This window comes from Rana temporaria, chromosome 9, assembly GCF_905171775.1.
Source record: "Rana temporaria chromosome 9, aRanTem1.1, whole genome shotgun sequence".
Taxonomy (NCBI): domain Eukaryota; kingdom Metazoa; phylum Chordata; class Amphibia; order Anura; family Ranidae; genus Rana; species Rana temporaria.
This window is the reverse complement of record NC_053497.1, coordinates 30376704-30399412: the sequence shown is the minus strand read 5'-3', so window position 1 is coordinate 30399412 and position 22709 is coordinate 30376704. Positions and strand designations below refer to the sequence as shown.

The 22709-nt window shown below is 44.5% G+C and overlaps 1 protein-coding gene across 3 annotated transcripts in view; it reads left to right on the top strand.

Moving 5' to 3' along the window:
- Positions 1-22709, top strand: part of TNXB (tenascin XB) — a 179682-nt gene that overhangs the window by 141523 nt on the left and 15450 nt on the right. For all 3 annotated transcript variants that reach the window (XM_040323053.1, XM_040323052.1, XM_040323054.1), the window contains 2 exons: positions 3428-3560; positions 17519-17670. In XM_040323053.1, the coding sequence (XP_040178987.1) occupies positions 3428-3560; positions 17519-17670 (285 nt within the window). The remainder of the gene's footprint in view (positions 1-3427; positions 3561-17518; positions 17671-22709) is intronic.

Below are 22709 nucleotides of genomic sequence, written 5' to 3'. Positions count from 1 at the left end.
ACTTAGAGTAGAGGATTTTAAATGTGCCTCTATAGGGATAGAATTAACAAGTACTTTATTACAAATTCTAAAATAATTAAAAAAGAAACAATTTACAGGTACACAAATGCCATTTTCCTTTTTAGATGTGATAACACATATTACAAAGTCATAAAGTGTCATGGATGGTGTCATGGATTAACATGTTTCGCCACGATTATGCTTCCTCAGGATCTACGCCACTCAATGACACACCACCCTGGGTATCTGGGATTTTGTTTGGTGCAATGCAACCATAGATTAAAACGGGACTATTACAAGCAGGGCCGGATTTCAGACAAGGCCCACAAGGCCAGGCCTCGGGGCGGCAGTGGGTGCAGGGGCGGCATTGCAGCTGAGAGGAGAGGACAATTTTATTTCGGGAGTCCCCCCAGGTCATGTCACGGATGGTGAGAGGAGAGAAAACAGAGGGAAGAGGAGGTGAGATGGTTCTCAATGTCATATTCGGCAGCAGCAACCAACCCCCCCCCCCCCTCCCGCTTCTCAGTGTCCTGCCGAAAAAGTCCCCCGGCGGATAATGTCCCCCCTGTACTGCGCAGGCGGGGGCGGCATTGAAGGACCCGGCCTTGGGGCGGCAAAGGGAGTAAATCCGGGCCTGATTACAAGGACTGGATGTTCACAAGTTTGGGTGATATTCCAGTTCCAGATCATCTGCTTGGTTGGATGGATAATAGTTTCTTCTTTTTGGGAACCATTATAAATAGGGGCTTTTAAGATCCACATATTTATATAGTGACACTGCTTATTCATATCTTTTGGTTTGGGATGTTGATGATTCCTGTGTCCCAGTTGTCTGGTCATCATCAAGCTTATTGTCAGTATTGAGTCACATCATGTGTCATTGAGTGGCTTGGATCCTGAGGAAGCATAATGGTGGTGAAACACATTGATCCATGATGCTATCCATGACATTGGTTCTACTGTAGTACTTTATGACTTCATGATACATGTTATTACATCTAAAAAGGAAAATGGCATTTACATACCTGTAAATTGTTTCTTTTAAAATGATTTTAGAATTTGTAATAAAGTACTTGCTGATTTTATATTATAGTGTTGTTATATCCCAAAGAGGCACATTTAAAATCCCTCTACTGTAAGTCCTTTTCCTGTCCCAGATAATAAGGGTTTGGTGGAAAGACCAATTTGATTCTTTGCATGCCAAACTTTTACCCTTTTATTGTGTACTCTAGGTTTTTTTCGGGTCTTTTATGATCACATTAAAACCTTCCTCTCACAAAAACGTCACCAAACCTTTGATTTAGATTACCAATGCATCCATAATCTGGATGGATAGGGCTGGAGAATAGCTTTAGGTTTGTGTCCCAGTTACAATTCTCTATTGTCACTTACTGGCCAGTGTATACAATCTCAGGTCCCAGTGCAGTGCACAACTGCAAAGCAAGTATAATGCTGACTTCCTAAATCTAGGAATTTATGCAGAGTACCGTATTTTCCGGCGTATAAGACGACCCCCTAATTTTCCAGGAAAATTTTTGGTTTTGGGATATACTCACTGTATAAGACTACCCCCTTCTTACTAATCTTTCTGGAAGCTAAGGGGTAGCCAGAACCGCTGACAGAAACAGGCTTTTTCAAATCTCACTGTGCCATTACATTACATTCCTCACTGTGCCATTCCATTACATGCCCCTCACTGTACCATCACTTGCCCCTCACTGTGCCATCACTTGCCCCTCACTGTGCCATCACTTGCCCCTCACTGTGCCATCGCTTGCCACTCACTGTGCCATCACTTGCCCCTCACTGTGTCATCACTTGCCCCTCACTGTGCCATCACTTGCCCCCTCTCTGTGCCATCACTTGCCCCCTCTCTGTGCCATCACTTGCTCACTGTGCCATCACTTGCTCACTGTGCCATCACTTGCCCCCTCTCTGTGCCATCACTTGCCCCCTCTCTGTGCCATCACTTGCTCACTGTGCCATCACTTGCCCCCTCTCTGTGCCATCACTTGCCCCCACTGTGCCTGAACTTGTTGCCCCCCAGTGCAATCACCGCAAACACTCACTTTTTTGCAGGCGGTGACAGTCTTCGTGCTGCGAGCGTCAATGATTTGAAAGCCGCGCCTTCTCTTCAGAGTGTTCTGTGATAGGCGGAACACAAATTTTCCCAGCAGCGCCTCTGTTCTGTTTTCCGCCTATCACGGACGTCTTCTCATCTCGTCCGATTATGAGAAGGCATCTGTGATAAGAGGAACACAGAAAAGAGGCGCTGCTGGGAAGATTTGTGTTCCTCCTATTACAGAACACTCTGAGGAGAAGGAGCGTCTTTTAAATCATTGACGCTCGCGCTCGCAGCACGGAGACTGTCACCGCTGGAAAAAAAAAGTGAGTACTGAGACCGTACCCAGCGTATAAGGCGACCCCCGACTTTGGATGCATGTTTTTGCATCCAGAAAGTCGTCTTATACACCGGAAAATACGGTAAGTTTTTAAATAAATTCACAATATCCAAGAATTTAGTGGTGGCCCCTTAAGCCCTGTACACATGATCGGTTTGTCCGATGAAAACAGACTGATGGACTCTTTTCATCGGTCAAACCGATCGTGTGTGGGCCCCATCGGTTTGTTTTCCATCGGTTAAAAAAAATAGAACATGTTTTAAATTTTTCCTATGGATAAAAAAACGATCGTCTGTGTGGAAGTCCATCGGTCAAAAATCCACGCATTCTCAGAATCAAGTCAACGCATGCTCGGAAGCATTGAACTTAATTTTTCTCAGCACCTCATAGTGTTTTACGTCACTGCGTTGGGACACGATCTAATTTTTGACCGATGGTGTGTAGGCAAGACTGATGAAAGTCAGCTTCATCGGATATCCGACAAAAAAATCCATCGGATTAGATTCCAGCAGATATCCCATCGTGTGTACAGGGCTTTACCCTTCTGCACCTGTTGTGTGTGGGTTCATTAACAGATGTTGCTGAGAAATCATTCATCACAAAATTGTTGTTGCAAGTTGAGGCGGTGGGGGATACTATGGCATTTTGTCATGAATATTATACAATCTTGCCCCACCACCAGTTGTAGTGTCAAAAGCAACAGACATTATTATCGAAAAAGTGAACTGGGAACTTATATCCGTGTGTATTGGATGGGAGGTGATATTCTTATTGAGTTGGGAAACATTTCCACCCTTGCTCCTTACATGTTTGAGATCCTCTAGGTCAGGGGTAGGCAACCTTGGCACTCCAGCTGTGGTGAAACTACATATCCCATCATGCCTCTGCTTCTGGTAGTTATGCCTGTGATCGTCAGGATCTTGCAATGTCTCATGGGACTTGTAGTTTCAAAACAGCTGGAGGGCCGAGGTTGCCTATCCCTGCTCTAGGTGATGCTTTATCCCACATTTTTCTCTCTCTTTTAGGAAATCCGTGTTCTGTCCAATCTCACATTCTTCTTGTTGAGCCAGCTTGACTCATCCACACTGTACAGAGTGCAGCTCCACGCCCTTCGGCATGGCTCCACTTCCGCTCCCATTTCCACCTCCTTTACTACAGGTGAGTGATAACAGCTTCAGTAATCATCTTTCCCAGTCTTGAGTTAAGCTGTGTTTCTTACTTTATGTGTTGCAACAGACAGGTCTTTGAAAGTGCAATGCCCAAATTCAAGATTTGTTTCTGATGACTGGATGAGGATTTGGTCATGTATAGCTTCCATTGGAGCCCTACCAAGCATTGAAAACAGTTATTACACAAATATACAGTACAGACCAAAAGTTTGGACACACATTCTCATTCAAAGAGTTTTCTTTATTTTCATGACTATGAAAATTGTGGATTCACACTGAAGGCATCCAAACTATGATTTAACATATGTGGAATTATACATAACAAAAAAGTGTGAAACAACTGAAAATATATTTCATATTCTAGGTTCTTCAAAGTAGCCACCTTTTGCTTTGATTGCTGCTTGGCACACTCTTGGCATTCTCTTGATGAGCTTCAAGAGGTAGTCACCTGGCGCAGCACCCCATCACTCTCCTTCTTGGTCAAATAGCCCTTACACAGCCTGGAGGTGTGTTTGGGGTCATTGTCCTGTTGAAAAATAAATGATGGTCCAACTAAATGCAAACCGGATGGAATAGCATGCCGCTGCAAGATGCTGTGGTAGCCATGCTGGTTCAGTATGCCTTCAATTTTGAATAAATCCCCCAACAGTGTCCCCAGCAAAGCACCCCCACACCATCACACCTCCTCCTCCATGCTTCACGGTGGGAACCAGGCATGTAGAGTCCATCCGTTCACCTTTTCTGCGTCGCACAAAGACACGGGGGTTGGAACCAAAGATCTCAAGTTTAGACTCATCAGACCAAAGCACAGATTTCCACTGGTCTAATGTCCATTCCTTGTGTTCTTTAGCCCAAACAAGTCTCTTCTGCTTGTTGCCTTTCTTTAGCAGTGGTTTCCTAGCAGATATTCTACCATGAAGGCCGGATTCACACAGTCTCCTCTTACCAGTTCTAGAGATGTGTCTGCTGCAAAAGGTGGCTACTTTGAAGAACCTAGAATATGAAATATATTTTCAGTTGTTTCACACTTTTTTGTTATGTATAATTCCACATGTGTTCATTCATAGTTTTCATGCCTTCAGTGTGAATCTACAATTTTCATAGTCATGAAAATAAAGAAAACTCTTTGAATGAGAAGGTGTTTAAACTTTTGGTCTGTACTGTATGTTCCTGCATCTTGCAATATCTTTGTGTAAGTGGGTACCAATTATTAAAGAAAATTAAATGATTATTCCAAATGTGTGAATCTATAATACTAGGACATTGAGGTGGATCTCTGGGTTATGTGAAAAGAAGATGGGCAGCTATTTCTCTGATCATTGTTCGCTCTTGACAAAACATCTCCTGTCTATGACCAACAGAAAAGAACGCCAGGTTCACATTGGCCATAATGAGTGAATAGTTGCTACAGCCTGTAGGTTTCTCTTGTCCTATGATGTCCCTGCAGCTTGATTGACTGCAATCTCAGCTTTTTTTCTCTTTGGCTTTAAAATGTGGGAGAATCTTTAATTGTCTATAACTAAAATAGGGACTTGGGGCCAGATTCACAAAGGGGATACGACGGTGTATCTCTGTTTCTATCTATGCGACTGATTCATAGAATCAGTTACGCATAGATAGCCCTAAGATCCGACAGGTGTAATTGTTTTACACTGTTGGATCTTAGGATGCAGTACCGCGGCCGCCGCTGGGGGGAATTTGCGTCGTAAACCAGCATCGGGTATGCAAATTAGGAGTTACGGCGATCCACGACGGATTTTCGCGTTCGCTACGTCGCCGCTAGTCTAGTTTCCCGTCGCAAATTTAGTCGTCGTTTTGGGTGCCCTAACTTTAGTCAGCAATCGTATTGCTGTCTAAAGTATGGCCGTCGTTCCCGCGTCGAAATTTAAAATTTAACGTCGTTTGCGTAACACGTCCGGGAAAACGGTAGTACGCTACGCACGTCGCCATTCGAAAAAATGACGTCACGGCGCGCAAAGCACGACGGGAATTGCGAAACGGCGAATGCGCAGTAGGTCCGGCGCGGGAGCGCGCCTAATTTAAATGGCACACGCCCATATGCAGAACACTATATGACATACAGGTACAGTATGTAACCATATCTAAAGACCTCAAGGTGAGAGGTAGATATAACTAGGAATGATCAGGCTACAGATCCTCTATCCTCTCCATTATCTGCTCACTTAGTCCCCAGCCTTCTCTGTTCTCCCCATCTCCTCTCCATTCTATCTTCAGTTCACTCTGTCCTCTCTTTTTTCGACCCACTCCATCATTAGTTCTCCCTGTCCTCTCCATCTTCCGCCCACTACATCACTGGCCCTTCCTATCCACTCCATCTTTTGCCAACTTCATCTTTGGCACTCTCCATTTGGTCTTCTCCATTTAACCCACACTCCATCCTCTGCCCACCATCATTGGCCCACAGCTTCTTCTCAGTCCATCGCTTTCCCCCTCTGCCTACTCCATATTGGGTCCACTCAATAATTGACCCTCTCCGTCCTGTTCATATTCCACCCACTCTATCATTGGCCCTCTATATCCAGTCCATTTTCCACCCACTCCTTCATTGGTTCTCTGTCTTTCCATTTACCTCCCAATTTATCATCAGCCTTGTCTGTTGTCTCCTTCTTCCACCCACTCCATCAATGGCCTTCCTTATCTTCTGCCCACTCAATAACTGTCCACCTCTTTCTAGTCCAACTCCATTGTTGACCCTTTTGCCCTATTCATCTACTGCCCACTCTATTATTGGCCCTTTCTATCTGCTACATCTTCCACCCACTCCATCACTGGACCCCTTCTTCCTCTCCAACTTCGGCTAAATCTGTCATCGGCCTTCTCGATCCTTTCCATCACTCCATCATTGGCCTTCTCTGTCCTCTTAATCTTCTACGTCCTCCATCATCATCTCTCTCTGTCGTATCCATGTATTGGTTTATGTAGTATAGCTGGCTCTGTAACAAACATTTATTTTTTAGTAAATTTTCTTTTTCTTTTTGCCAAAACTCAAATCTGTTTGCCGCGGCTGGACCCCAGAGAGACACATTCTTTTTTTTATAATTTGAATGTTTATATGATGAGAAAGAATCTGATAAATATTTATTTTATAAGCGAAGGTCATCTGAAAAATAACAGCAATAAAACATTTTGTGTAGGGAGATTGTTTTGAATGAGACATCATGTCTATAAAACTACGAATGACACTAATAACACAGGACAGCTGTGCTTTTTCATTAAATACATACTGGGGACTGGGGTCATGCAATAACCAAATGTGATAACTACATTATAGATACCACAACATATTTATAAAATATTTTTAGGTTTTCCTTCAAAGATGTCTCTTGAAAAAGATGTAAGGTGTCTCTTGCCAGCAGTTTGCTGGTACAATTAAGGCCTCGTACACACGATCGGTTAAACAGAGGACAACGGTCTAAAGGACCGTTTTTACCGGTCAAAACCGATCGTGTGTGGGCCCCATAGGTTATTTAACCATAGGTTAAAAAAAATCCAACTTGCTTTAAAATTAACCTATGGATTCCTAACCGATAGGTCAAAACTAGGGCTGTTACTGATCAAAATTTTTCTGTTTGATTAATCGTTTTTTTTTTTAAATCGATTAATCGACTAATTTCGATTAATTATAACGCACATACAGATCCAACTACTTTTAGCTGATCTCCTTGCAGGCTGATACCCAGTGCAGCTACCAACCACTGAAAAATGGATAGCAGGATACAAAAAACACACAAAGGCAGCGCTCGATGGGAATAGCATTAAAACTTTTATAGTCTTCAAGTAGGTAACCAAATAAATATCGCACTGGAGATAAAATCGATGTAGCTACATAAACTGTAAAAATGGTGCGAGTAATACCAAACGGTACCAAAAGCAGTCATAAAAACATGTAGCTAAGTATGATACTGGTATAAAAATGTGTACAACGATACCACTGCTGAATCCAGATGAGGAGAGGTTAACATCAGTCCGTCGGCATGTAGATGTCCCATGAAGGTAACTATCACAACTCCCAGTGGATGGTTGTAGAATCCCAGGTTGATAGAGGGAAGAGATAGAGGGAAGTGTAACAGCCATTGCGTGTGGCAGATAGTAAGGTCCCGCCGGCATGCAGATATGAAGGCACAGCAAAGGAGCCCTTCAGATGGACACGGCAAGCCCCGCTGGTGTCCGTGACGTCACCGGATCTCCGACGGAACTCCCTGAAGGCCCAGAAGCCGGCGGAGAGGTGAGTACCAATCAAAAGAATTCAAAACGATCGTTAGTAGGCACGACCATCTTTTAAAAATCCACGCATGCTCAGAATCTAGTCGAAGGAAGCATTGAACTTCGTTTTTTTAGTCACGTTGTTGTGTTTTACATCACCGCGTTCTGACACGATCGGTTATTTAACCTATGGTATGTAGGCGTGACGGACCATCAGTCAGCTTCATCGGTTAACCTATGACAACGATCCTTCAGACCGCTGTCCTCTGGTTAACCTGTCGTGTGTACGAGGCTTAAAACTGTTATTTTTTTAGCTGTCAAGAGTGCCAGAATACTGAAACACATGCTGAAAGAACACAAAGGCGTTCTTTATCTAGAAGTAACTTCCTTCTGTTTTAAGAGAAATCTTTATGTTGCTAAGGAAGCTCTTATGCTGCGTACACACGATCGGTTCGTTTGATGAAAACGGTCCATCAGACCCGTTTTTATCAGACGAACCGATCGTGTGTGGGCCCCATTGTTTTTTTATCCATCGGTGAAAAAACTAGGAACTTGTTTTAAAATGATCTGATGGTTAAAAAAACAATAGAATAAAACAATTGTCTGTGGGCACGTCCATCGGTTAAAAATCCACGCATGCTCAGAATCAAGTTGACGCATGCTTGGAAGCATTGAACTTCGTTTTTCTCAGCACGTCGTTGTGTTTTACGTCACCGCGTTCTGACACAATCGTTTTTTTAACTGATGGTGTGTAAACCCATCTCTTCTGAGGGCCCAGGGAATGGACACCAAGCGCCCAGAGGCGATTCAGTTCGCATGTGTTGCGCTATATAAGTTTCTCACTCATTTACTCCAAAAAATCCATCAGACCGTTTTCATCGGATGAACCCATCGTGTGTACAGGGCATTATAGAGGGAGTAAAACACTTGGGGAATTACGCACTGATGGGAGCAACCATTTCTTTACTCCAATGCCACATACAGTGCCTTGAAAAAGTATTCATTGAAATTTTGCACATTTTGTCATTACAACCAAAAACTTAAATATATTTTATTGGGATTTTATGTGATAGATCAACACAAAGTGGCACATAATTGTGAAGTGGAAGATACATGGTTTTCAACATTTTTTACAAATAAATATCTGAAAAGTGTGGGGGGTACATTTGTATTCAGCCCCCCTGAGTCAGTACTTTGAGAACCACCTTTCACTGCAATTACAGCTGCAAGTCTTTTTGAGTATGTTTCTACCAGCTTTGTACATCTAGAGTGAAATTTTTCCCCATTCCTTCTTTTGCAAAATAACTCAAGCTCTGTCAATCAATTGTCGCCACTGTGCCATCAAACGCAGCCACTGTGCCATCAAACGCAGCCACTGTGCCATCAAATACAGCTACTGTGCCATCAATTGTTGCCACTGTGCCATCAAACGCAGCCACTGTGCCATCAATTGTTGCCACTGTGCCATCAAATGCAGTCCCTGTGCCATCAATTTTCGCCACTGTGCCATCAATTGTCGCCACTGTGCCATCAATTTCCACCAGTTTGCCCCATAAAATGATGCCAGTTTGCCCCATAAAATGCCACCAGATTGCCCCAAAATACCACCAGATTGCCCCCCTCGGGTTAGCCATCCTCCTCCACAATCCATCGACGTCTTCTCCCACCCTCGATGTCGCTTAAGCCAATCAGGTGACCGGTATCCAGACCCGGTGAACCTGATTGGCTGAGATGTGTGTCAGTGTTAACCAGGGAACGCACACCCTGTGTGCCCTCTGGTTAACCATTTTGAAGCCGATTAGAGCCCACAGGCCGCTGGCTCTGATAGACACTTCCAAAACACACCCACCGCTGTTATTCAGATGGCCGGTGCTCAACAGGGGGCCGGGCCACCTGAATAGTGGGCGGTAGCGGCGACAATACATAGATTCATGCAATGCATGAATCTATGTATTGATGAGTGACGGTGCAGTAGAGAGGGGGTGGCGCTCCTGCGCCCACTATGGACGCACCGCCACTGGACCTAAAGATAAAGATAAAGGGTTTCAGTGACTATTGCTTCTGTTACTCCTGTCACAAGGTGAGTGCAAGGCTTGCCTGGCCTGGGACATTGCTATAGGGGCCCCAGTGCTGTCCACTTATTGTCCCACTGCTAAAGGAACTGCTCTGCAGAGTTGCCACAAGTTATTCCATTCAAGTTCATCTGCAATAAACTTTAAAAAGGCAACCCATAGACTGTGTTTCCTGATCCAGATGTGTGGAAGTTGCTATTTGCCTGGCGGCTGCACTAGCAGCAATAGAACCCAAAACCTGACACAAAACCTGCAGAACAAACATGCTGATAGTAAAGTCAGAGGAGAATCAGAATTCATGATCTTCATATGTTCAGTGACTCAGAAAGTACTGAAGCCTTTAGATCACCATAAGAGTCAGGCAACAAACACTTTCAACAGCAACATTCATCTAAAACAGCTTAAATACATTTTCAATACAGGTCGCATTTAGTTTGGCAATGGTAGCGTCCATTTTTCTGTTTGGAGAAGTTCTGCAGAATCAAATTTTTAATCGCGGAGACTCCAGCCTATCCCAATCTGTGCTGAGCAGTGGAAATGCCACTGTCTTCTACAACCATGTAAACATGGAGTCTGTGTAATTGTGCAGAAGGGTTTTATCAAATTTTCCCCCATCGCCATGTGCAGAACATGTCCTCTGCGTGTTAATCAGGCCTTCTCAGCTGTCATTTTTCCTCTTTCAACATCTGCAAGGCTCCATTCTGCATGGCAAATCTGAGCTTTTACTTGTTGAACTAATTGACTTATGACAAACAGGAAGATGTCTTTAACGACTTCAAATTCCTGGCACCCCTTTTGGAAGTTCTCGATCAGTCGGTGCAGAATTTTTGACATCTGATTTATATCATCGGAGTCACGGCAACTAAACTCTGCTGACAAAAGCAACATGCCTTCCAAATCACTTCTTCGAATTGTTGATGACTGTTGTTAGATGAATGACTGGCCTTCTGATTGGAGAAGGAGGGTTCTCTGTTCCAAATTATAATTGCACATTAATTGCTGAGCTGTCGAGTCTGTCTTCTTGATGGGCGCTCACGTATAAATGTAGCTGTACACATTTCCTGTAGTTGTTTTAGGAGACAGCAAGGCTCTTTACACTGGTCTAAGTGAGTTCTTGTGACTGGTAACCCCCAAAAATTTGAAATTTCATTAAAAACTTGAGCATTTTGGTAAAAAATCTTGTGTACATTTACTTCCCATAAATACCATACAAATGTTCCAGAGATCCCCATCTTCATTAATTTCTTGTATTCTGGTGTCTACACAGTTTATTCTGCTCTATCAGTTTCTTCCTTTGTTTTTTTATTCTCTTTATTGTTTTTTCAAAAGAGGTAACAGAGTTACAAAAACAGAGCCTTGGGGCATTGCCCAGCTCGAAAAGGTACCACGTAAATCGATACCTAACAACAAGTTATCTACCTAAACAATACTATTGGCAACAGAAAAAAAAACACAATGGGCCAGATTCACAAAGAGATACGCCGTCGTATCTCTGAGTTTCGTCGGTCGGATCTATGCGCCTGATTTATAGAATCAGGTTCCGCATAGATCTCCCTAAGATCCGACAGGTGTAAGTGACTTACACCGTCGGATCTTAGGCTGCAATCTCACGCTGTCCGCTAGGTGGTGCTTTCGTTTGTATACGCAAGGAATATGCAAATGAGGAGTTACGCCGATTCATAAACGAACTACCGCCCGGCGCTTTTTTTTTACGTCGTTTGTGTTCGGCTTTTTCCGGCATATAGTTACCCCTGGGTCTATGAGGCGCAGCCAATGTTAAGTATGGCCGTCGTTCCCGCGACAAAATTTGACATTTTTACGTCGTTTGTGTAAGTCGTTCGCGAATACGGATGGACGTAATTTGCGTAAACGTCGAAAGCATGACGAGTTGCCGACGTCATTTGGAGCATGCACACTGGGATTCATTCGCGGCCGGCGCATGCGCAGTTCGTTCGGCGCGGGGACGCGCATCATTTAAATGATACACTTCCCCTACCCGTCGAATTTGAATTCCCGCCGGGAAGTTTACGCTACGCCGCCGCAACTTTACAGGCAAGTGCTTTGTGAATACAGCACTTGCCTGAAAAACTTGCGGCGGCGTAACGTAAATGAGTTACGTTACGCCAGCAGAAAGATCCGCTGATCTTTCTGAATCTGGCCCAATGATACAAACAATAAAACACCACTGCTCAGTAACTCCATTTGGAGAAATTATGAAAGGAGAGAGTTCTACTCGTTTACGATAGAGGTGTAGTTTTCCAAGAGGGAACTTTGGTACTAGGCCTAGAATACTAAGGATTCAAATATAGGGGGTATCATGAGGGTCTTAAGCAGGTGTTAGCATAGGGAGTAGTTAATGTGTATCAGATAAAACGCCTATTCTTAAGCAGCATTAGTGGAGGCGAAATCAAGCCATAGTTTCCACACTTTATCAAATTTAGCAATACACCCACGGGAGAGATATGTGGCTTTATATAATGGTATTGTAGAATTGACCAGGGCTTTCCAAGAGTTTAGAGAGGGCGCGTCTGATTGTTTCCATTTTAGCAATATTGCCTTTACGGGCGTAAAAAAACAAAAGTCCTATGAGAGTCTGAGTTGCTGTGCTGTTGCACTAAATGGCCCACCAGGCCCAGCAGGCAGACTAGTATAGTCTGTGGGATTGGGATTGTTAACAGCGAGGCTATACAGTTTCTCCCTTTGTAACCAGCCATTCGGATGCACTGAAAGCTGAGAGTGTAAGTGATGATGAGTGATAAGCCGGAGTGAAAGAGCACTATCCTGTCATCACCGTAGAGGAGCATGTTCGTTGGCCACTCGATGGTGTAGACGTAAGAGTTCTGTGCTCATCAGTTGCTTGATTACTGTTCCAGAAAAAGTTCTGAGAGCATTTAATCAAGCAAATGATGAGCAGACTGCATAGAGTCCACCCCATGCAGTGGCCAGCACCCTCCCTGGAATGTGCACATGTAAAGGGTTGCCGGGGGATGTGTACTTTCACTTTTGCAATCAGCAGGAAGTTGATGTATTGATAAAAAAGGAGTACAGCACTGGATAATGTACTAAATAAAATACATAAATACAAATCAAATTTATAATAAAATCACAATGATCATATATGTGCAAATAAATGACCATAAACACAACAGTTCCCTCTAGACGTGCTGAAGATAGTACACAAAAGATTACTGCATTAGCAGCAAAAAGGTGCATGTAAAGCAAAGAAAAAACAACTGAGAATTGTTCATAAGTGTAGATATCCAGTAAAAGGTTTTCAGTCTGGAACCCTGGGTATAGACTCTCACCACTAGTGCAGCTCGTCACCTTAAGATAAAAATGTAGGCTTACCAGAAAGCCTGCGACCACCCTTATTCAGGGGGGTCAGACAAGGCTTGGTAGAGTGTCAGGATCACTGACGAGATGTGGTAGACTTCCTTCACAGGCGGACAGCTAACATCTATGTGTGCTGCTTCAAAAGCACAATCCCAAGGAGCAATCAGTACACAGTGGTGGATGTCCCCTTCCACAGGTTAAGGTCCGGTGATCCGGTGGAGATAAAAAAAAAGTGGGAAGAAAGAGAAATTTCCAATAATGTAGGGTTTCCAACGTTTTCTTTATTAAAAAACTTCCAGGACTTAGGACCAAGTCCTAATACGTAAAAATTCCTTGCAAGGATTTAAAACTCTGTCTATAGAGTAACAGAGTCGGTGATGGTCCCCACAACCGTTTCGTCACAACTGACGTCATCAGGGGTGCCGTTGATGTATTGCCTCCCCTGCATCATGTACAATGGAGGACCAACAACCGCCACTGGTCCTGCATTGTATGTGATTACGTTCAGGGCTAGCTCACATTATATGGGCAGAAGAAAGAAGACTGGGTAACTGCTGCCACAGGACCAAGAAATGTCGCTCTATTACATCCCCCTATACAATTCAAGCAGTATATACTAGATAAATGAAGAGGTGGGGTAGGAAAGCTATGTGCCATTTACCGGAATTTAGCTTTAATGGGTTCTTCTGGCTGATCATTGGAAGCCACAACCTGAAAAATGCTTCCCTTGGCACTGACTGCTCTCCATCAAGAATGCAACACATTCAGTGCAGCAAATGACGACCCAGTGACAATTGCAAATACTATATAACTCTTACCCCAACCCACAAGCCAGGTGCTGACCCGAGGCCTTTCTCAGGGAATCACGACCAAGTTGGAATCCCATGAGCCTGGCCATCTGCATCAAACAAATGTCAATCATGCATTAATGACCTGTGCCAATTGGCACAGGTCACCCACAGGAGTGGGAATAAAACCAACTGACATCTGATATGCACATGCTTGTTTTGGGTCAGCAACTCTACTCTATGGACCCAATATACAGATGACCACTAGTGGGAGCATCTACACCAGGGGTGCCCAACCTTTTGAAGAGTGAGGGCCACTTAAGCAACTTCGTAAGAAGTCGCGGGCCACAATGAGCGGAGCGGGCGGATGACAGGTCACGGCTACTCTATAGGCCCTCTGATCCGCCCTGATGGAAGGGGATGAATTCCCTTCTGTTTTCCAATTGGAGGTAGGCGGGCGTAAACAGGCACCTGACTCTCTGATGAGGTGAATTGAGGGTCCCATTTGGTCAGGCTGGTTGTGTGAAAAGGGCCTAAGACTGCTTTCACACTGATGTGCTGCGGTTTACCCACACTGCGGGTGCAGCGTAGTGCACCTGTGTCTATCCTGCGGGTTAGCTTAACTTTGCCACCTGTGGCAAAAGCCAGTGCTGTAGAGGAAACATTGGCTTATGCTGCTCTGCTCCGCAGCCACTTTCTTCCTATACCACCACCTTCATTCACACCACTGATGCTGTGGTATGACGGGTCGGCAATCTGCGATCTGGGCTTGCCAACCCGCCATTCCAGAGCAGGAGGTCGTGGGCCACATCAAAGGGCTCCGCGGGCCACATGTGGCCCCCGGGCCACTGGTTGGCCACCCCTGATCTACACATAATATAAAATGCAATAAAAATCTGAAACAGCAATTAAAAAAGAACCTTTAGTCCCCCTCCCAAAAAAAATAAATAAAAGTCAGCTGTAGCTGAATTACTTATAATAAAAGGATACTTACCTTTTCAGAGATCCAGAACTGTCCTCACCTAGGCCTTCTTCTTCACCAGTCTTTGGGTCTCTGGCGCTGGCATGTTTACCAAGGGAACCCGGCTGTGATATCTTGTGGCCTCACAGCTGGCTTCCAATCACACATGCGCTGGCTGCGCTGTGCTTTGTGAATGGTCCAGCAGCCTTCTGGGAATTGTAATGTATCCCAAAAGGTTGTGAGCAAAGGGGGTGATAGGTGATCATAGTGGAAGTGGGAGCAGGTACCTTTCAAAACCTAATCCAATCCAAAAATAAATAGGAGGGAAGGAGAAGGTGGAAAAACAGAACTTCCCGTTTAGGGTGAAGTTCCGCTTTACATTAAAGTATCATGATCACACCAAAACTTAGTTTTAGACAATTGCTAAAGTAAAAATAAAAATAAATGGGTACATGCTGAAAATGCACAATATACTGTATTTTCTCTTAACATGTTGCATGTAACTATGATTTCATTTTTTACATCCATTTATCTTGAAAGATTTGTCTCTTACAAATAGGAAAAAAGGATTTGTGATTTGGACAATAGGTTTTTACCAAGAATTTGTACCATAAATCACTGAACAACCAACACACTTGGCCTCATTTTGTTCTGATTTATGCTGTGAAAACATGCAAGGGAGAGACATGCCAAAATTCTGCTTCCAAATCACAGTCCCATTGGTGGAGAGCTGCGTTCTGACACATCACTTAGAGTCTGTCATATCTACAGGTCTGAAATCATCTAGGCAGATCCACAAAGTGCGCTCTCCTGGGCTGAACTAAAATAGAGATATTTTTCACTTGATCGCGCCAACACGTGCATGCTTACAAAGCTCCCGAGAGCAGAGAGCAGTTTGCAGGAGGAAATTAACATCACACACGCTCTTAACTGAAGAGGAGTTATTGTACAATTTATATGAAGTGGTATTTATATCTCTATTTTCTGCTTTGTATTTGTATGATTATACTACATATACTGGTCTATAGAAGCACCATCTGATAGCGATCCGATATCTCTTCTGCCTGTTTGTTCAGGAGGATGCTAGAAGAACTACTTGTAAATTACATCTACCTAGTAACTTAGGCCTAGATTCACGTAGGGCGGCGTAAGTGTGGGCGGGCGTAGCGTATCGTATTTACGCTAAGCCACCGCAACTTAGAGAGGCAAGTGCTGTATTTACAAAGCACTTGCGTCCTAATTTACGGCGGCGTAGCGTAAATGTGCTGGCGTAAGCGCGCCTAATTCAAATTGTGAAGAGGTGGGCGTATTTTATGCTAATGAATCGTGACCCGACGTGATTGACATTTTAAACGAACGGCGCATGCGCCGTCCGTGGACGTATCCCAGTGCGCATGCGTCGGATAGAATGCCTAAGATACGTCGAACACTTTGCATGGGCTGCGCCACCTAGAGACCTGCTTTATTTTTACGCCGGCGTATGTCTTACGTAAACGACGTAACCAAATGCGACGGGCGCACGTACGTTCGTGAATCGGCGTATCTAGCTCATTTGCATATTTGACGCGGAAATCAACGGAAGCGCCACCTAGCGGCCAGCGTAAGTATGCACCCAAGATACGACGGCGTAGGAGACTAAATATACGCCGGCGCAAATTCGGACTTACGACGGCGTATCTACTGATACACCGTCGTAAATCTTTAAGAATCTGGCCCTTAGAATGTTGGCTAAAAGTTGAAGTTTAATCTACTTATATTTTCCTCCTCTCCCACCCTCATCAACATGCGAATGACATTCACTATATACTTTATTTTAGATTCAGTGACATCATCACTGGGTCTCAGTGCTCTGACAGGTGCAGTAAGCTAGTCTGCCACTAGGTGGCTCTGTGCTTGAATAGTGTTTGGTTACAGAAGATAATGGCCCGGATTCACATACATTGGCACATATTTATGCCCGCGTAGCGTATCTTCTTTAGGCTACGCCGGCGTATTCACAAAGCACTCGCCCCCACTCGCTGTTAAAGATACGCTGGGTTTCCTCGGTGTAAACAAGCGTAGGAGGTAGTGGGCGTGAGCCATGCTAATGATGTGCCGAGTGACAGACAAGTGCTTAAAATGAAAGGCGCATGCGCCGTCCCGTGGACGCAACCCAGTGCGCATGCTCAGAATCACGTCAAAACTACTCCCTAAGATACAACGTATCACTGCCTACGACGTGAATGTAACCTACGCCCAGCCCTATTCACGTACTACTACGTAAACGACGTAAAATACGACGGCTGTTCCCTGGTCCATACCATGAGCTGTGTCCACTACATAGTTGAAGGTAAATCTAAAGGAATTTGAACAAGAAAATTGTATAATGTGTATCCATCCAGCTTAAATAGCTTTGGGTCTAAGAGAGATGTTACTGGTTCAGTGTCTGCTATAATGGCTGATGATTAAGGTAGAAATATGTAACAGTGTAAGATAAATGAATCCCTCACAACCAATGAGAATTCATCATTTGCTGATCAGAAAATGCTAATCCAATTGCTGTATCTGACAATGATTTTTTATTCTGCAGGCCGTATCAGATACCCCTATCCTCGGGACTGCTGGGAGCAGAGAATGAATGGAGAGGTGCAGAGTGGTCCATTCAATATATTTCTGGGGGGAGACAGTAAGGAGCAGATGACAGTATACTGTGATATGGAGTCAGATGGAGGAGGCTGGATTGTAAGTATACAGTGTATATTTATACATATGACTGGGAGTTTTAAAGTGATTATAACCCTTGCTTACGAAAAAAAAAAAAAAAAATAACATTATTCACCAGAAAAAATCATGCATATATTTACAGTCAACTTATTTTTTTTATTTTTATTTTAAAAGCCTATCTTTCCAGTTGTTTTCATTTTCAGAAGTGCAGGTCACATAATCGCTAAAGTTTCCACAGCGATGCACAGACCTGCTGGTGGGAGTGTTCCGTGTTTGGGGTGTAGCACTGACCCCCGAAGGAGCTGCTGGTTTGTTTTGGGTGGCATGTTACCTCTGTGACTCCGCCGTCTAGGGTAGTTGATGAGAGCCGTAGTAATAGAATGTCCACCCAGCAGGTGTCTTTTTCTTGTGCTTTTATTTACCCAACAAGGTAAAAACAACAAAACTTGCGGTGAAGAGCAAGGACGCAGTAGGAGAAGAAACAGCAGAACAATAAGGAAACAGTCCTGCTTCCAACAACACTTTCTTTTCTTCGCCACTCCTGCCTGAGTGGGTATAGTGTACCTGGACAGGCCTCTCTCACTGACCTGGCAGCCAGAGTATCACTCGGAACTTTGAGGGAAGAAGTCTCTGCCTCAGACCCTCCTGAATAGATGTCAGAGAGGCACCTCTGCCACAGGCCCTCTCCGATTGCAGATACGGAGGCGAACCCTCCTTGACAGGCTTTGTGCCTGGATCTCCTTCAGGTAGTTTGCAGTTAGGTTACCGACTGACAGGTGACTAACGTCCAGCCTTTCAGTGTCCGGTTACCTTGATCCCCGGTGGATCGTCGAGACCCTATTGGATTGCCAGCCTCTCTTAGCGCTCCTCAGGCGGACTCCCCACCGTACAGCTTCCTCTCAAAGGAACAACGCTTGGGATCTTTTCAGGATTGGGGACCCAGTCGATCACTGGGGCCCAGCCACAGCTCAAACGTTCCAAACCAATGTGGTCCCAGAACCGGGAGCACCGCGTGGCACGCGCACCCCGGCCTGGTAGGCCATTTCGCCTGGGGCCGTGATGTGGTCACCCTAAAGGTGGGCGCCACACTCCAGAAGACCTCGACCAATCGCGTCTGCCTCATAAATACCCTCCCCCAGCATGCACAGCAAGAAAAAAAACCCTCCTGATAGGCTGCTGGGGAAAGCACCCAAACCTCGACTCCACTGCTGCCACCTGTCGTCCTGGGGTGGCATCAGCACCCCAGAAGCGACAGAATGAGCCCACAGCACAGCCAAGCTGAGACAGGGACCCCATTTAAAAATTGCAATTGAAATCAGAGTCCTTACACTCTGATTACCCCTTAAATTTGAACAGCACCGGTACTTGGAAGTAACCCGGCGCTACAGGGGCATATATGTCAGAAAAAGGTAGAGGTTCTGCGTTTCCATGGCAGTGTAATGCAATTAGACCCAGTGGACTGTCAAAAGAGCCAACTCGTCAAAATCTCCAATTACATCACTTCCGGTGACTCTCCAGCAGCAGTAATTGCAGATTTCGACAGAACATCGGCAGAGTATACACTACGGTACACAACGAGTTAGCTGTTTTGACAAAACACCAGCTAAGGTGTAAAAAATGTGTTGCCTCCTTGGAGGCAGCCATGTTGTTGGCTAGTATCGGGCAGACTAACAATGTCCACTCATTATATGTGTACCGTAATGTATACGCTGCCGGTGTTCTGTGAAAACAGCCAAGTCATCGAAATTTGCAATTACTTCTGCTGGAGAGTTACTAGAAGTGATGTGGTTGGAGATTTTGGAGAGTTGGCTGTTTTGGCAGAACACCAGCCTAGGGTTGCCACCTTTTCTTCAAGCCAAACCCGAACACTTCAGAGTCGCACAGCAATTTTTTTTCATAGTATGCATAAACTATGCATAGATGTTGCTATTAAATAAAATCTCTAATCATATGAAGTTAATCACACAAGCCATCTGAGTCCGCAGAGTTTCCCCTTTACATCTGAGTCCGCAGAGTTCCCTTTTATTGTAAGGGGGGACTCTGGGGACTCTGATGTAAGGGATGCTCAGGTGTATGGCGAGGACTCTGATGTAAGTGGGAGCACTGTGGTCTCTGGTGTAAAGGGGAGCTCTGATGTAATGAGTGCTCTGAGAACCCTGATTTACCTTAGCATACTTACTTAGAGGCAGAAGAGAGAAGGGGGAAGGGGAGACTTAGTCCAGTCTGAATAATGTGTCTGGGTCCAAACCCTAACTGTTCGGGTGAATCCCGAACAGGTGGCAACCCTACACCAGCCCCATAACATCACTTCCTTTCCCCAGCTGAGAGCAACATGAATTCTTTAGTCATCGCAGGTGCAAAGAGGAGGGGTGGAGCGGCTAGAGGGGAGTGAGCTGTCACTTAAAGGGGTTGAAAAGGTTTGTCTTTTATTTTCTAAATTGGTTCCTCTAAGCTAGTGCATTGTTGGTTCACTTACCTTTTCCTTCGATTTCCCTTCTAAATGTTTTTTTTCTTTGTTTGAATTTCTCACTTCCTGTTTCTCCTCAGTAAGCTTTCCACCATCATCCGAGTGGTGGAAAGTCATTTAGAACAGCTTACTGAACACCTTACTGAGGAGGAACAGGAAGTGAGAAATTCAGACAAAGAAAACAAACATTTAGAAGGGACATCAAAGGAAAAAGGTAAGTGAACCAACAATGCACTAGTTTAAAGGAACCCATTTAGAAAATAAAAAACAAACCTTTACAACCCCTTTAAGGCAGGGGGCATTGCTGTGTGCACTAGCTAGGGAAAATACAGGCGCTTTGTTCTTGAACAGCCTGCCTGTGTCTTCAGCGTGATGACAGAAGACGTAAACTGACCACAGTATCATGGATCGGCTGCCATGCCACCGTGGTCAGTTTACTTGTAGGAGAGAGAAGCATCACAGGCAGGATCAACCAGTTAAATAAGAAGCTCGGCAGCCAAAAATAGAATACCGATGTGAGATCATATTTAATTATTTTAAAGAGACTGTGCAGCTTTTTTACTTTTACCTTTAAATTACAAACACTTACAAAAAATTTAAGATTTGCCATATTAAAGGGGACATCTAGAAATAATAATTATGCCTAAGCAGTATGCTAAAAACTTTACCCTTTGTATGGAATTCCTTTTTTGAAAATAGCAGTGGGCTTCCTGATATGTGAGTGTGCCTAGGAACTCCTGTTTTGTAGCCTCATACCTGTATATCTGCATTTGAGATCTAAGGGCCAGATTCACGTAGAAGTGCGGCGGCGTAACGTATCGTAGATACGTTACACCGCCGCAAGTTTTCATCGCAAGTGCCTTATTCACAAAGCACTTGCGAGAAAACTTCCGCCGGCGGCCTCCGGCGTAAGCCCGCGTAATTCAAAGGGGCGTGTGCCATTTAAATTAGGCGCGCTCCCACGCCGGACCTACTGCGCATGCTCCCTTTTGAATTTCCCGCCGTGCTTTGCGCGAAGTGACGTCATTTTTTCGAACGGCGACGTGCGTAGCGTACTTCCGTATTCCCGGACGTCTTACGCAAGAAGGAAAAATTTTCAAATTTCGACGCGGGAACGACGGCCATACTTTATACAGCACATACGTGTGCTGTGTAAAGTTAGGGCACCAAAAACGACGACTAACTTTGCGACGGGAAACTAGACTAGCAGCGATGTAGCAAACGCGAAAAACCGTTGTGGATCGCCATAACTCCTAATTTGCATACCCGACGCTGGTTAACGACGCAAACTCCCCCCAGCGGCGGCCGCGGTATTGCATCCTAAGATCCGACAGTGTAAAACAATTACACCTGTCGGATCTTAGGGCAAACTATGCGTAACTGATTCTATGAATCAATCGCATAGTTAAGAAGACCCTAAAACAGAGATACGACGGCGTATCAGGAGATACGCCGTCGTATCTCTTTAGTGAATCTGGTCCTAAGTCACTGATGCCTCTGACTGTTAGTTTAAGAAGATTTGAAATTAGATTTGGTGTTGTCATTATTTTGCTACTCCCTGTTCTCATCGCTGGAGACTGATATGAGAAAGCAAAGCCCTGTCTCTATCAATATGTCCACCTCCACACCAGTGGCAGCCTGCCCATAACGGGTGCAGGGGCACCGCCCCCCTAATCTATGCGCCCGGCCCCTAACATGCAGGGCGCCAGATGCATGTATTTCAATGTTTTTTTTTTTTAATTAGAGCCTGAGGCTCTATTGGCTTCAAAAAAGGGAGGGCTCGGGGCACGGAGCGACCCCTGAGCCCAGCCAATTGTGTGACAATAGCAAATTGATATTCGCTATTGTCTTCCTTATTCTCCTCCCGGCCATAAAGGAAGCGCGTCCTGAAACAATAGCAGCAGAAGTAGATCTCATGTGTGTTGACAGTGTCTGCCTCAAGGGGTGGACCAGTGCCTGGCTGGTCCGATCTCAAATGGGAAGGCTTTCAAAAAGAACAAGGGGCGTATCTCTGATTTAGGGTCTTCCTAACTATGCGACTGATTCATAGAATCAGTTACGCATAGATAGCCCTTAGATCCGACAGGTGTAATTGAATTACACTGTCGGATCTTAGGATGCAATACCTCGGCCGCCGCTGGGGGGAGTTTGCGTCGTAAACCAGCGTCGGGTATGCAAATTAGTACTTACGGCGATCCACAACGGTTTTTCGCGTTCGTTACGTCGTCGCTAGTCTAGTTTCCCGTCGCAATTTTAGTCGTCGTTTTACCTGCCCTAACTTTACACAGCCCACGTATGTGCTGTTTAAAGTATGGCCGTCGTTCCCGCGTCGAAATTTCAAATTTTTTTGTTCTTGCGTAAGACGTCCAGGAATACAAAAGTACTCTACGCACGTCAAAAAAAACGATGTATTATTAAAAAAATATTAACAAAACATTAACAGCGCTAAAAAGAGCCTATAAACGGCTTATGAGTCCAATACTCATGTACTGCAATGGTAAATTGAGAAAAAGGTTTATGAGACTATATATATATCGCATAAAAATTATTATGTAACATGTATTCCCACTCTTTGTGAGTCAATTAATAA